The sequence below is a fragment of the Pseudorca crassidens genome, chromosome 9 (genome assembly GCF_039906515.1).
Source record: "Pseudorca crassidens isolate mPseCra1 chromosome 9, mPseCra1.hap1, whole genome shotgun sequence".
NCBI lineage: Eukaryota > Metazoa > Chordata > Mammalia > Artiodactyla > Delphinidae > Pseudorca > Pseudorca crassidens.
The window spans coordinates 53,507,189-53,519,329 of NC_090304.1; the positions used below are offsets into that span (position 1 = coordinate 53,507,189).

The window sequence follows — 12,141 nt, forward strand, 5'->3', positions numbered from 1 at the left end:
GGCTTCCCTGGTGGCGCAGTGGTTGAGAATCTGCCTGCTAATGCAGGGGACACGGGTTCGAGCCCTGGTCTGGGAGGATCCCACATGCCGCGGAGCAACTAGGCCCGTGAGCCACAACTACTGAGCCTGCGCGTCTGGAGCGTATGCTCCACAACAAGAGAGGCCGCGATAGTGAGAGGCCCGCGCACCGCGATGAAGAGTGGCCCCCGCTTGCCACAACTAGAGAAAGCCCTTGCACAGAAACGAAGACCCAACACAGCAAAAATAAATAAATAAATAAAATGCAGTCAGATCAGACAGAAATGTGGACTTCTCATGCATATAGTTTCCAGAGAGGAAGAAAACCATTTGAGAGGACTTAGGAAGCAATCTTTGATCAGGTAGCCAATCTGGGAGAGCTTGGTGGAGGAAGGTGGGCTTCTGCCCAATAATTAAGTTGACTTTGGCACATGATGTTTGAAGTGTTTACAGTGTACAAGGCACTCTGGTATAGAATGGGCTGCCCCAGAGATAGTGAGTTCCCTGTTCCTAGACCAGTTCAAGGAGAGACTGAATGGCCTTTATCCACAAGACTTAGAGGAGAATCTTCTGTAGGATGTGAGTTAGCACAAGGTCCTTATAACTCTGAGATTCTGTGATCTGAGCATTGCTTAATAATAGGCTTTCCTCATTCATGCAGGAGTTAATTTTTTAAAATCTTATTTTTTGTTTTAGGTAGTTAACACTTTCATATTGCTGAAGAATAAAAAACATTGTAAAAAGGTGTATACATCCCATTCCCAGTCCTCTGCCTCTTATAGGCAGTCACTATTGTTTCTTATGTATCCTTCTAGTGCTTCTTCATACAGAAACGAAGTACAAGTATATAGTCTTTTTTAAAAATTTTTAAAAAAATTTATTTTTGGCTGCATTGGGTCTTGGTTGCTGCATGCGGGCTTTCTCTAGTTGCAGCAAGCGGGGGCTACTCTTCGTTGCGGTGCACGGGCTTATCATTTCAGTGGCTTCTTGTTGTAGAGCACAGGCTTTAGGTGCATGGGCTTTGGTAGTTGTGGCATGCGGGCTCAGTAGTTGTGGCTCACAGGCTCTAGAGTGCAGGCTCAGTAGTTGTGGCACACAGGCTTAGTTGCTCCACGACATGTGGTATCTTCCTGGCCCAGGGCTCAAACCCTTGTCCCCTGTGTTAGCAGGCAGCTTCTTTTTTTAACCCCTTTCCAGACAGGATATGAGGCAACTGATTATAACACTGTACTTTCTGTGTTAATTAATTTATAACATTAGACTAAAGATGGAGTAACTTTAATATATTCTAAACATTACATCTTGAGAAGCCTTCACAGTGTCTTTTATGTTAAAGGTGGACAATATATGTTTTTTATATAAATAAATGAATGAAGTCAAACAACATGACCAATCTCAGTGAACTCTGTAACTCCACAGTTATGTTATGTAACTATTAGAGTTATTACATTGTGGTGGCAGGCAGATTCTTAACCGTTGCGCCACCAGAGAAGTCTAAGTATATAGTCTTAATACTACCTTAAAAATGTTTTTCATGTAAAGTGATAACAGATACAGAAAACATAATTGTCAAATGCACAAAACATAAATGTCAGCTCTGTGAATTGACAAAGTCAACACTTGTGGACTCACACTCAGCTCAAGAAATAGAATATTGCCAGCACCTCAGAAGCTTCTCATTCCCCCTCTCTTCTTCCCCAAAGGTAATTACTAGCCTGATTTATAGCTCTAGAGTTTTGCTTGGTTTTAATCTATGGACTCTTTATGTTTGGCTTCTTTTGTTCAGTATTCTTGAGGTTTATCCAGATTGTTGTATACAGCTTTATTTGTTCATTTTCATTGTTACATAATTTTCCATTGTATGACTATACACAATGAATTGATCCGTTCTGCTGTTGTTCCCAATTCAGGTTAGTGATTATGTGTATAGACACTGCAGCTCTGAATATTCTGCACGTGTTTTTCAGTACTACGTGCATGCTTTTTGCTGGGTTGATATCTAGAAATGGTGTTACTGGATTAGAGGGTATGTCTATATTCTACTTTAGTAGGTAATGCCAGCCAGTTTTCTAGAGTGGTGGTTGTGAGGGCTGGTCTACTCCAGTTTCACCTGCACTTCTCGGACTTAGCCCTTTAAGGTTCCAACTCAAAGCCTGGTGGGTTTACCAGGGCCTCTAATTTTTGTCCTGCTAGCCCCGTAGGGCTGTCAGATGAGTTGTTTGGCTTCTCAGCTTTTCAGTTACCTCTTTGAGAATTAGTAGAGATACCTGAGGGGAAAAGGTACTCAAAATACCACGTCAGCCGCTCTGAATGAACTTTCAGTTCTTGGCCTGTAATTCTTCATGGCCTTGTGTGCTCTCTGGTGCTTTCAAATGATGTTTTTGTCTTAATTTTTTTTCATCTATCCTAGTTCTCAGTAGAAAGTTTGGTTCAAATTACCTGGTTTGTTGTAATTGGAAGTCCTTTTCCTTCACATTTTCATTTTTTTCTTCTCTTTCTGTTGAGTTGTCTGATCTTGCTCTTTGCCCAGTTCTGTTGGAGTTTTTGGAAATTTTCTTACCAATTTCTAATATTGTTTTAAAAATATATTAAGGAAATTAGGTCTTTGTGGTATGTCTGATTAGGCATTATTTCATTTTATCCTTACATCCCCTCTGTGAGCATGTTATTACATCCTCCATTTAATTGATGAGGAAATGGAGGTGAAGTGAGATTTAGTAACTTGCCCAAGATCACGTGATGAGTGGTGAAGGTGGGGTTTGAACTAGGTGTCTCTGACTCCATGCTTGAGTTTTTAATGACGTCGTTATGAATTGCCTCCTGGGGTAGTAGAGGAAGGAAAAAAAATCTTTGTCTTAAATTTCCCTTTATTTGCCTAAAACTTCCCTATGTGTTGGCCTTTCTTTTCTCTTTCTTTCTTTATTTTTTGGGAGGGAGGTGTCCTTTCTTTTTAAAAATATTTATTTTGCTCCTATCATGTGCTAGGCACTGGCAATACAAAATCAGAATAATTTGGTTTTTACCTTCAAAGGACTCATACTCTAGGAAGGGAGCCAGGCACATAAAAAATTACAGACATACCTCATTTTATTGCACTTTGCTTTACTGTGCTTCACAGATAATGCGTTTTTCACAAACTGAAGGTTTGTGGCAACTTTGCATCAAGCAGGTTGGCACCATTTTTCCAACAGCGTTTGCTCACTTTGAGTCTCTGTGTCACATATTGGTAATTCTTGCGGTATTTCAAACCCTCCACCGGCAGAAAGATTGTAACTTGCTGAATGGCGGTTAGCATTTTTTTAGCAATAAAGTATTTTTAAATTAAGGTATGTACATTGTTTATTTTTTTTGACATAATGCTGTTACACACTTAACAGACTACAGCCTAGTGTAAATATAAATTTACCAAAATTCCATGTGACTCACTTTATGGCGACATTCGCTTTATTGCGGTGATCTGGAACCGATTGCCTTTGGTAAGGGTGGGGAGGGAACCTCATGCAAGGTTTCATAAAGGAGGTGACTTTGAGTTGAGTTTTGGATGATGAATTGGGCATGTAGACAAAGTGCAGAAGAGTGTTCCAGACAGAGGGGACAGCACGTACAATACCTAGCATTGCCTCTTTGCAGCTGATAAGTTATCCCATAATACTTGAGAATTCAGTGAACACTTGGGCCTTCGTGATTTTATAGATTTCAGTACCATTTATTTCTTATCTCTGAGAAGTATTCATGCTTTTTTATTTATTTATTTATTTATTTATTTATTTATTTCTGGCTGCATCGGGTCTTAGTTGAGGCACGCAGGATCTTTTGTTGCGGGATCTTTCCATGCAGCATCTTTTGTTGTGGCGCACGGGCTTAGTTGCCCCGCGGCATGTGGGATCTTAGTTCCCCGACCAGGGATTGAACCCGCATCTCCTGCATTGGAAGGCGGATTCTTAACCACTGGACCGTCAGAGAAGTCCCCAGTATTAATGCTTTTAATGAGCCTCATGTCTTCCTATTAGTCTTTCACTCCTGCTCTTTCTCCCTTCCCCTTGTCTAGTGGGAACCCCTGAAGCCACTGATGGAAGCCACATTACCTGGGCATCGGACCATGAACCCCTGTCCTGTGTGGGAGCAGAAGAGTGGCCGTGTGTACCTATTCTTCATCTGTGTGCGGGGCCATGTCACTGAGCGTCGACAGATTGTGTCAGGCAGGAATGCTGCCCGCCTCTGCTTCATCTGCAGTCAGGATGCTGGCTATTCATGGAGCGAGGTGAGGGACCTGACCGAGGAGGTCATTGGCCCAGAGGTGGAGCACTGGGCCACGTTTGCTGTGGGCCCAGGTCATGGCATCCAGCTGCAGTCGGGGAGGCTGATCATCCCTGCATACGCCTACTACATCCCTTACCGGTTCTTTTGCTTTCGGCTACCATATAAAGCCAGGCCTCATTCCCTGATGATCTATAGTGATGACCTAGGAGCCACATGGCACCATGGCAGGCTTATTAAGCCCATGGTGACAGTGGAGTGCGAAGTGGCAGAGGTAACTGGGAAGGCTGGCCACGCTGTGCTGTATTGCAGTGCCCGGACACCAAATAGGTGCCGGGCGGAGGCTCTCAGCACCAACCATGGTGAATGCTTTCAGAAACCAGCTCTGAGCCAACAGCTCTGTGAGCCCCCTCATGGCTGCCAAGGCAGTGTGGTGAGTTTCCGGTCCCTGGAGATCGCAAATGGGTGCAAGCACCCTGCTGGCAAAGATGCTCCTACCATTCAGCAGAGCCATCTGCTGGACAGCTCACTGAGGCTAGAGCCAGAAGCTAGAACCCTGTCAGAATCATGGCTCTTGTACTCACACCCAACCAGTAAGAACCGGAGGGTCGACCTAGGCATCTACCTCAACCAGAGCCCGTTGGAGGCTGCCTGCTGGTCCCGTCCCTGGATCTTGCACTGCGGGCCCTGTGGCTACTCTGATTTGGCTGCTCTGGAGGAGGAGGGCTTGTTTGGGTGTTTGTTTGAATGTGGGACCAAGCAGGAGTGTGAGCAGATTGCCTTCCGCCTGTTTACAGACCGAGAGGTCCTGAGCCACGTGCAAGGGGACAGCACCAGCCCTGGTAGGAACTCTGAGCCAACTCAGAACTGATTGGCTTAGGACCCAACTTCCCATCGAAGGGCTACCATAGGAGGCAACCACAGCCTGAACAGTGGAGGCCAGGATAACAGAGGTTACTGAAGTCTGCAGAGAATCCAAAAACGTAATATTCTGCTCCCTACCTTTCTTCACTTCTCCAAAGAGCAAAATGAAAATGTTGCCATAGCTACTGCAGTCGAGAGGGCACTGACGTGTGAGTTGAGAGACGATGATGCAGTCCTGGCTTTTCCACTGGCTTGCTTTGGGACCTCGGGCATGTCACCTGTACTCTGTGGGCCTCAGGTCTCCATCTGTAAAATGAGAGGATTGGGTCTGTGGTTTCTCTTCTTCCCATCCCTAGGAAAGGCAGAGCGCCTGCATGCTCCCTGATCAGCACGTCCTGGCTGCATATAGGACTCTTATCTCAAAATGGAAGTCAGAGGACTCAGCTTTTCAAATGACTCGCCACTCATCCAAGTATGAGGTTGCAAGCAGGTGTCATGGCACAAAGGAAGATGTGGGTGGATTGTTATGTTTTTAACAACAAAACACACACATCCTTCTAATCATGCTCAGAGCTCTACAGGCTCACTGTTCTAGAGGAATTGGGCAAAACAGTAGAATCATGAGGTCACTTACCTTCTCCAGCTTTGCAGCTCTACTCAACCTTCCCTTATCCAGAAAGCATTATCTCCTAGGGAGAAAATGAGAAGCTCAGTGTCAGTGGTCCTTGATGATGGTACTTATTGTTTCTGATGGCATGACTCCTATGAAGGATCAACTTGAAGTTCATTTATTAGGATAGTTCTTGATGGGAAATGGACATGGGTTAGGACTTTAAAGCATTGGACAAAACTTGCCACAGTCTCTGCCCTCAAGGAGTTCACAGTTTATGGGGCTAGAAGAGGGAGAAAAGTCAAGAAAATAAATGCAGCTGGTAGGGTAGGTTGTAGATGTTGGGCTGTAACTTGGGGTGATGGTAGCTCCTGATATCATTGTCTTAGTTGTATCCTCATTGTGCCTGGAGTCATCTGCCCCAGAGCTTGCCCAGACTGCTGGCTTTCTCAGTTTGTTTTTCTCAGAATGTTGTCCTGGCCCAGCCACTCCTTTACCCATGGAGAAGGTCTTCACCATTAGGAAGGTCTCTGGACTCCCAAAGCTCTGAATCAGGCGTATTTGTTCAGACCTACTGGAATCACTGTTGGGGAAGTAGGGATGCCTCTTTGTCTAATAGATTTGGGGCTGAACTTTGCCCGTGCTGGTTCTCTCAGACGAAAACAGATGGTCGCTCTTACTTTTGACTGTTTCCCCCATGAGCCTGTTACTGCGACAAATATTCTATCATGAGAGATATCTTTTTTTGTCCCTATTTTGGGCGGATAATGCCTTAAACAGGCATCAGGTAAATATATTTCGTGCTGAGTAATGACCCTGGAGAGCAAGTCTTAGTCATGGAACACAGCCTAGGAAGCTGGGGGTTGCAGTCATACCAGTCAGATGGCAGAGAGTGCTACAGGATGGAAGGAGAGATTAACTTCACCTACTTTAGTGTATGGCTTAAGCCCAGGGCTTAGAGGGGCTTTTAAAAATCCCCTTAGCCTCTCATACATTTGCTAAAGTTATCTTCCCAATACACAGTTATGATCATGCATTCACTCATTTATACATTTATCTAAATATTTCTGTAATTGAGTGTCTAGGCATAATGTGAGATACTTTCTATTGCCATTCCCTGGTTGAAAATCATTTGTGGCTTCTAATTGCCTACTAAAGGGTGTTTACATTTAGCCTGGCCTGTAGGACCTTCAGTTGTTGGGTGAAATAATGAATACTCATCTGTACTTCTTTATATTGAAGCCACTATCAGAGAAGGCCTCTGTCAAGTTGGCAAGTGGAGGGGATGGGGCTTTGGGAGTGGGCGGAGTCGGTGATACAGGGAGGAGCTGGGGAGGGGAGAGGACTGAAGGGCAGTCCCCTCCTGACTAGTGGGAACTCCGTGTTCAGCAAAGCTGTCATGGGCACCATACCCCAAATAGACAGGAATAGGGAACGTGGCTAAGTTCTAAAACCAGAGCTAAAGGATGGAGAAAATGAGAATACGAAGACTTCTTTGGGGCCATCCAAGAAGGGAGTCAAAGAAGGGAGCTCAGTCACATGCCAGTGTGGACCACAGATGTCCAGTTCTCGTAAGAAGTCCATCCATCTCTAAATTGCCCTCCCCTTTCTCCTTCCCCTTTGCTTCATGTTTGCTTCTCTTTGGTGCCTAGCAGTGAAACTCTTAGTAGGCGCAGGGGCTATGTGCATATTTCACGAATAGCCACAAAAGAGGATCGAGGACAGGGGTAATCCGGAATGAGGATTAGAGAGAGGAACAGAGGGGTGATGGCAGCTGTGAAGGAAAAGAACAACAGGTAGGAGTCCTAACACCTTTAGGAAGGGAGAGAAAGGGGTGCAGACATGAAGCCCAGGCTGGAGAAATGGTGTAGGTGGTGGCCGCTGTGAAGAAGAAATGACAACAGGTTGCAGCTAGTCCCCGAAATGTGTGGGAAGGGAAAGAGGCCCGCACAGGTTAGGCTGCAGACAAGTTCCGACCCAGCCCTGTAACTTTAAGCTGTCTCTGTGCCAGGTGACCAACAAAAACAGCTGTAGGCGCTCCAACTCTGTTAGTGTCAGTTACCCAAGGTCTTCAGGGCCCTGGGACCTATACCATGATACTGGTCCCCTAACTGAGCCCATTTCAGCCACTGTCAGGTTGGGAGAATGGAAAAGATAGGGCAGGTGATGGCAGCTGTGAAGAAAAGAGGAAAGCAGACTGGAGGTCGCTAATCTAGCGCATGAAGAGAGGACTGTGTAGGCTGTGGTCCTTTGACCCCAGAGGCCGTCCTGGTTCACTCACTCCTAGGCTCCTAACCTTTACCATGGGCCCTCGTTATTTGGACCTGTTCCTCCTGGTCACCAGTCTCCCCTCAGATATCCACAGGATGTCATGCAGTTGCATCCACAGATAAGAGACCTTGCACCCTGCCTGTTGGATAGCCCAAGGGACCCACAGAGGTCAGCCGGAGGCTGCACAGTCCCCTCCCCGAGGCAGTAGGATTCATTACTTCCACTTTGGCCAGATTAGGCTGCTCAGTCTTCTCTAAGCTGTGAAATTTCCCCACTGTGTCATCCGCTGGCTGTTGTGTCATCCTTTCCTGTGCTCCAAAGCACACGGCCTGAGCCTCTCTTTGGTCCTTATCACAGGCTGCCCTGTGTTATTGTCCGTGTTGCTGCCTAGCGTAAGCCTCTGCTAGGCTGTGAACTCCTCGAGGGCCAAGTTTGTCTGACTGCTTTCTGCATCCTTTTTACCTTGAGTCACAACGACTTATTTATAAATACATGATTTTTCTTTCATATTCTGAATTCCCTGAAAGTAAGGACTGTGTCTGATTCCTCTCTTTGTCCTCTGCACCCGGCACAGGGCCTGGCACAGAATAGACAGCAGTAAAGTTACGCTGAATGGACAAGAAGTCAAAGGCCCTTGGCCTTCTGGAGCTAAGTGAGAGGCCAGGGCAAGTTTCCCCAAGGGAGAAGCATGTTGTGTCCCTCGGTGGCTTGTACTCTCAGCCTGCTGAGCACTTGTCCTAAATGAGTCTTCTCTGTGGGGGCCTGTATCCAGGCCAGTCACAGTACTTCCTGGGAATGAGCTGCTCTCTGGCTTGAGCTTGGTCCTGCCTGGAGGTCCCAGGTTCACAGCCCAAGTCTAAAGCCAAGCCTTGACCTGGGGTTCCCATTTCACTGGCATGTCCCCTCTGTCCCTGATTGGGTTTTCTGTAACTGTTACTCCTCCAGGGAGATGCTGGGGCTCAGCGTGTTTGAGCGTGCCTTGGTTCTGTGCTACCACGTGCCAGAAATGCTCTCTGTACTGTAAGAACTACCATGACTCTTTGAAACAAGGAAGGTGAATAAAGAGCTTTATTCTGATGGCTACTGTTTCTGATTTTTGTTGCTTTTGTTAAAGAAACTGAGTTATCATCCTAATACTTATATCTAGTTTGTAGCCAGCTTCTTTCAAAAAATGGATTTTGAAGCACTTTCTTGCTTTTCATAAGAACTTTTACTTTCAGAAAATCTTATTAATAATAATCCTTTGCATTTTTACACATTGTCATTTGAACATAGTTACCTACTGAGGGAAGCAGGACAGAGATTAGCGTGACTGGTTTGGTTGCATATTACATACTAGCTATTAAGTGGAGGAACTGGGATGCACAGAATCACCCCTGTCTGACACCAGCCCCATGCTGTCACTGCACGTCTTTTTCTATTTTGAAAATAACCTTGAGGTTCTCAAATTGAAGCTGGAGAGTCCACAAATGTTTACCTCAGTGAAGTGGGGTGATAGTTTTAACTTAACTCATGATTTTTACTTGACTGTTTGTTCCATTGAAATGCTCAATGCACTGGCTGAATTTCGACAAATGCTTCCACATAACTCAAGTTCTATCAGTAGGTCAGTCTGCTCCTCTTCAAACAAATTGACTACTGACAAGCTTTCAAATGGGCCTACCTTTCATCATAACACTGAGTTATATAAAGATGAAAGAATAAATGAAGTTTGGAGAACTGCTAATTTACCTCTTAAAATTGTTTTACAAAAATTATATAATCATTTTTTAAAAATCCAGTGATCTATTTTATTTTTGTGTGTTCTTTTAGATTGCTTAATGTCTGAAGGACCTCGGAGCTTGAGAGGAATATGCACTACTACATAAACTTTAGTGCTCGTTAAACTCATATTCAATAAAACATTGAAAACCTCTTGAATATTGAAACAATGGCAAATTTGATTAAACTGGCTTAAACATAAATACCAGTTACAAATTTAGTGTAGTTGATCCTTTTGAACATTCCAAATAGTAGCTAAAACATACATAAATCCAATGAGTATAAAACATATACTAAAACAGAGTACAAAAGAGCTGATGCCAGGGTTTTAACTTTGGTACGTATTGTTATTACACCTTTTGGGAATTCGAACATTCAAACCTCTCTAGAGTTTTAGTATCTTAAGAGATTTTTTTCCCCTACCTGCTTAGGGATTTAGTAATAGCAGATCCAAAGGAAAAAGAATACAATTTCAGATAAGCTCTCTTTTCTACCGGAAGCATTAAACTGAGAGGTCGGAGGCTTGGAAACACAGATAGCCACCTTCTCCTTGGCTGGTGGGTGATGCGGCAGAAGCCTGAAAGGACTGGAGCCAGGCCGCAACAGTCCCGATGATATCCACTAGGGTCCTCCCTGTTATGGGAACCTATAACCCCCAACCATTGTTTGATTATTATTTTATTTCTTAAGCTAGTTTGGGCTGGATGTATACAGCTTGCAGCCAGAAGAATATAACCATATTCAGAGAAAATTTGATTAGTCGCTACTACAACCTGTTAGTCACTACCTGGAGAAGAACTACAAGCCACGAGAAATTAACCTTCAGTCTAGTCTACTAAAGTGATTGACAGTGTTACCAAAAGGGTGCATTACCAGGAGAGACACTAGGATAGAATGGAGGAAAGACTGGATTAGGAGGAGTCAGGAGTCCAGGGTCTCTGGGTTGACACTGACTTGACGGGTGATTTTGTGTCAGCCACTGGCCCTCCTTGGGAACCCATTTATTCAGCTACAGCAGGAGCATGCTCCTAGCCCCGCCACTCACCAGGGAGTTGTGTGGATCTGATGACCTAGTGAGTCCTCAAAAGCGTTCGAGGAAATAGTGCGATTTCATGTAAATAGGGGATGAATGACCTTTCACCCATTGTTCTTCACTGGCAACACTGGATAGTAGAATGCTGAAAATGAGGGTGATAGATGGAGGGGTGGAAGGCAGGGCCCACTGAGGAGGGCACTCCAAGGCTGCACAGCCATCTTGCCTCATCTCCGTCACATCCTTAGCAAACCACAGGCCGCATAATTTTGCCCAACCTTCTGACTTTGCCAGGGACCTTTTGCTCCCTTAGTAAGGAATGTCTCAGTCTGTATACAGAAGAGGGAAATCTCAACCCCAAGTAGGAAGGGACTTGGTCTGAGTCATTGCTGTTCTCCTGTGCCCACCATAGGGTCAGGCATAGCACAGTACAGGAAAGAAGATGTGAGGGGAGTAACACTTATAAAGTGCCTACTGTGTGTTTTGAGTTACACATACATTCTCTCCTTTAATTCAACAATTACATAAGAGATTCCAATGTCACGCAACTGTAAGTGATGAATTCAGATCTGATTCCAAACCTGTATTTTTGTCATGTGGCAAAGAGGCAGAACTGTGGGTGATGCTTACCTTGCAGGTTGATGTGAAGCAGATAGTGCCTCGTAAGTCCCTGGAACATGGTGGGTATTCAGCAGTTAGTAAAAGGCTGGTGGGGATAATCCCTGTAGTAATAAGGTCGCTACAGTGGCCTCTCAAACCAAAGGTCTTCCCCTTCTGTTTCATCTAAGAGAAATGCATTAATTTCTCTCCTTGGGAGCCTAGATCTAGCCGGAAATTATTTTCCAGTACCCTCAACCTTCAGAGCAGCTGCCTTCCAAGACCCAGCATCATCCGAAACATAGATTTTGTTGTCATCAACTAGGAATAGAATCAGAAATGAGAACATAGGTTCCCTTGACGGGTAAACAGAACTTGATAGCAGGTGAAGCTGACTTAGTGCCGAGTGAGGTCAGCGCTTGCAGGCGCTCTGGGCAGGTCTCCAACTGAACCACAAGTTGGAGATAGCAACAACGCCTATGCCTTTCCCCACTGTGGGCCAGTCCCTGGGGCTGCAGCAGTGCCAGGTCTGAGCCCATCACACCATGTGGGTGGACCTCCATACATTGTCTCATCCTCACAGCAACCAGGGAGGCAAGACATTGTCTCCTACCCACAGGCAAGGAAAGTCTCGTAAAGGTTAAATGACTCAGGCAGTTATCTTAACTATAATGTCTTCACCTGCAAAAACCAGGATCATAAAAGTGTCTCAAGGGGTTGCTGTGAAGGT

General features: G+C 45.0%; 1 protein-coding gene across 7 annotated transcripts in view; it reads left to right on the forward strand.

The window, feature by feature from the left end:
- NEU3 (neuraminidase 3) overlaps positions 1-9,100 on the forward strand; it is a 26,881-nt gene extending 17,781 nt beyond the window's left edge. For all 7 annotated transcript variants that reach the window (XM_067750350.1, XM_067750347.1, XM_067750348.1 and 4 more), the window contains one exon: positions 4,067-9,100. In XM_067750350.1, the coding sequence (XP_067606451.1) occupies positions 4,067-5,146 (1,080 nt within the window). In that variant the 3' untranslated portion in view covers positions 5,147-9,100. The remainder of the gene's footprint in view (positions 1-4,066) is intronic.
- The last annotated feature ends 3,041 nt before the right edge of the window (positions 9,101-12,141 follow it).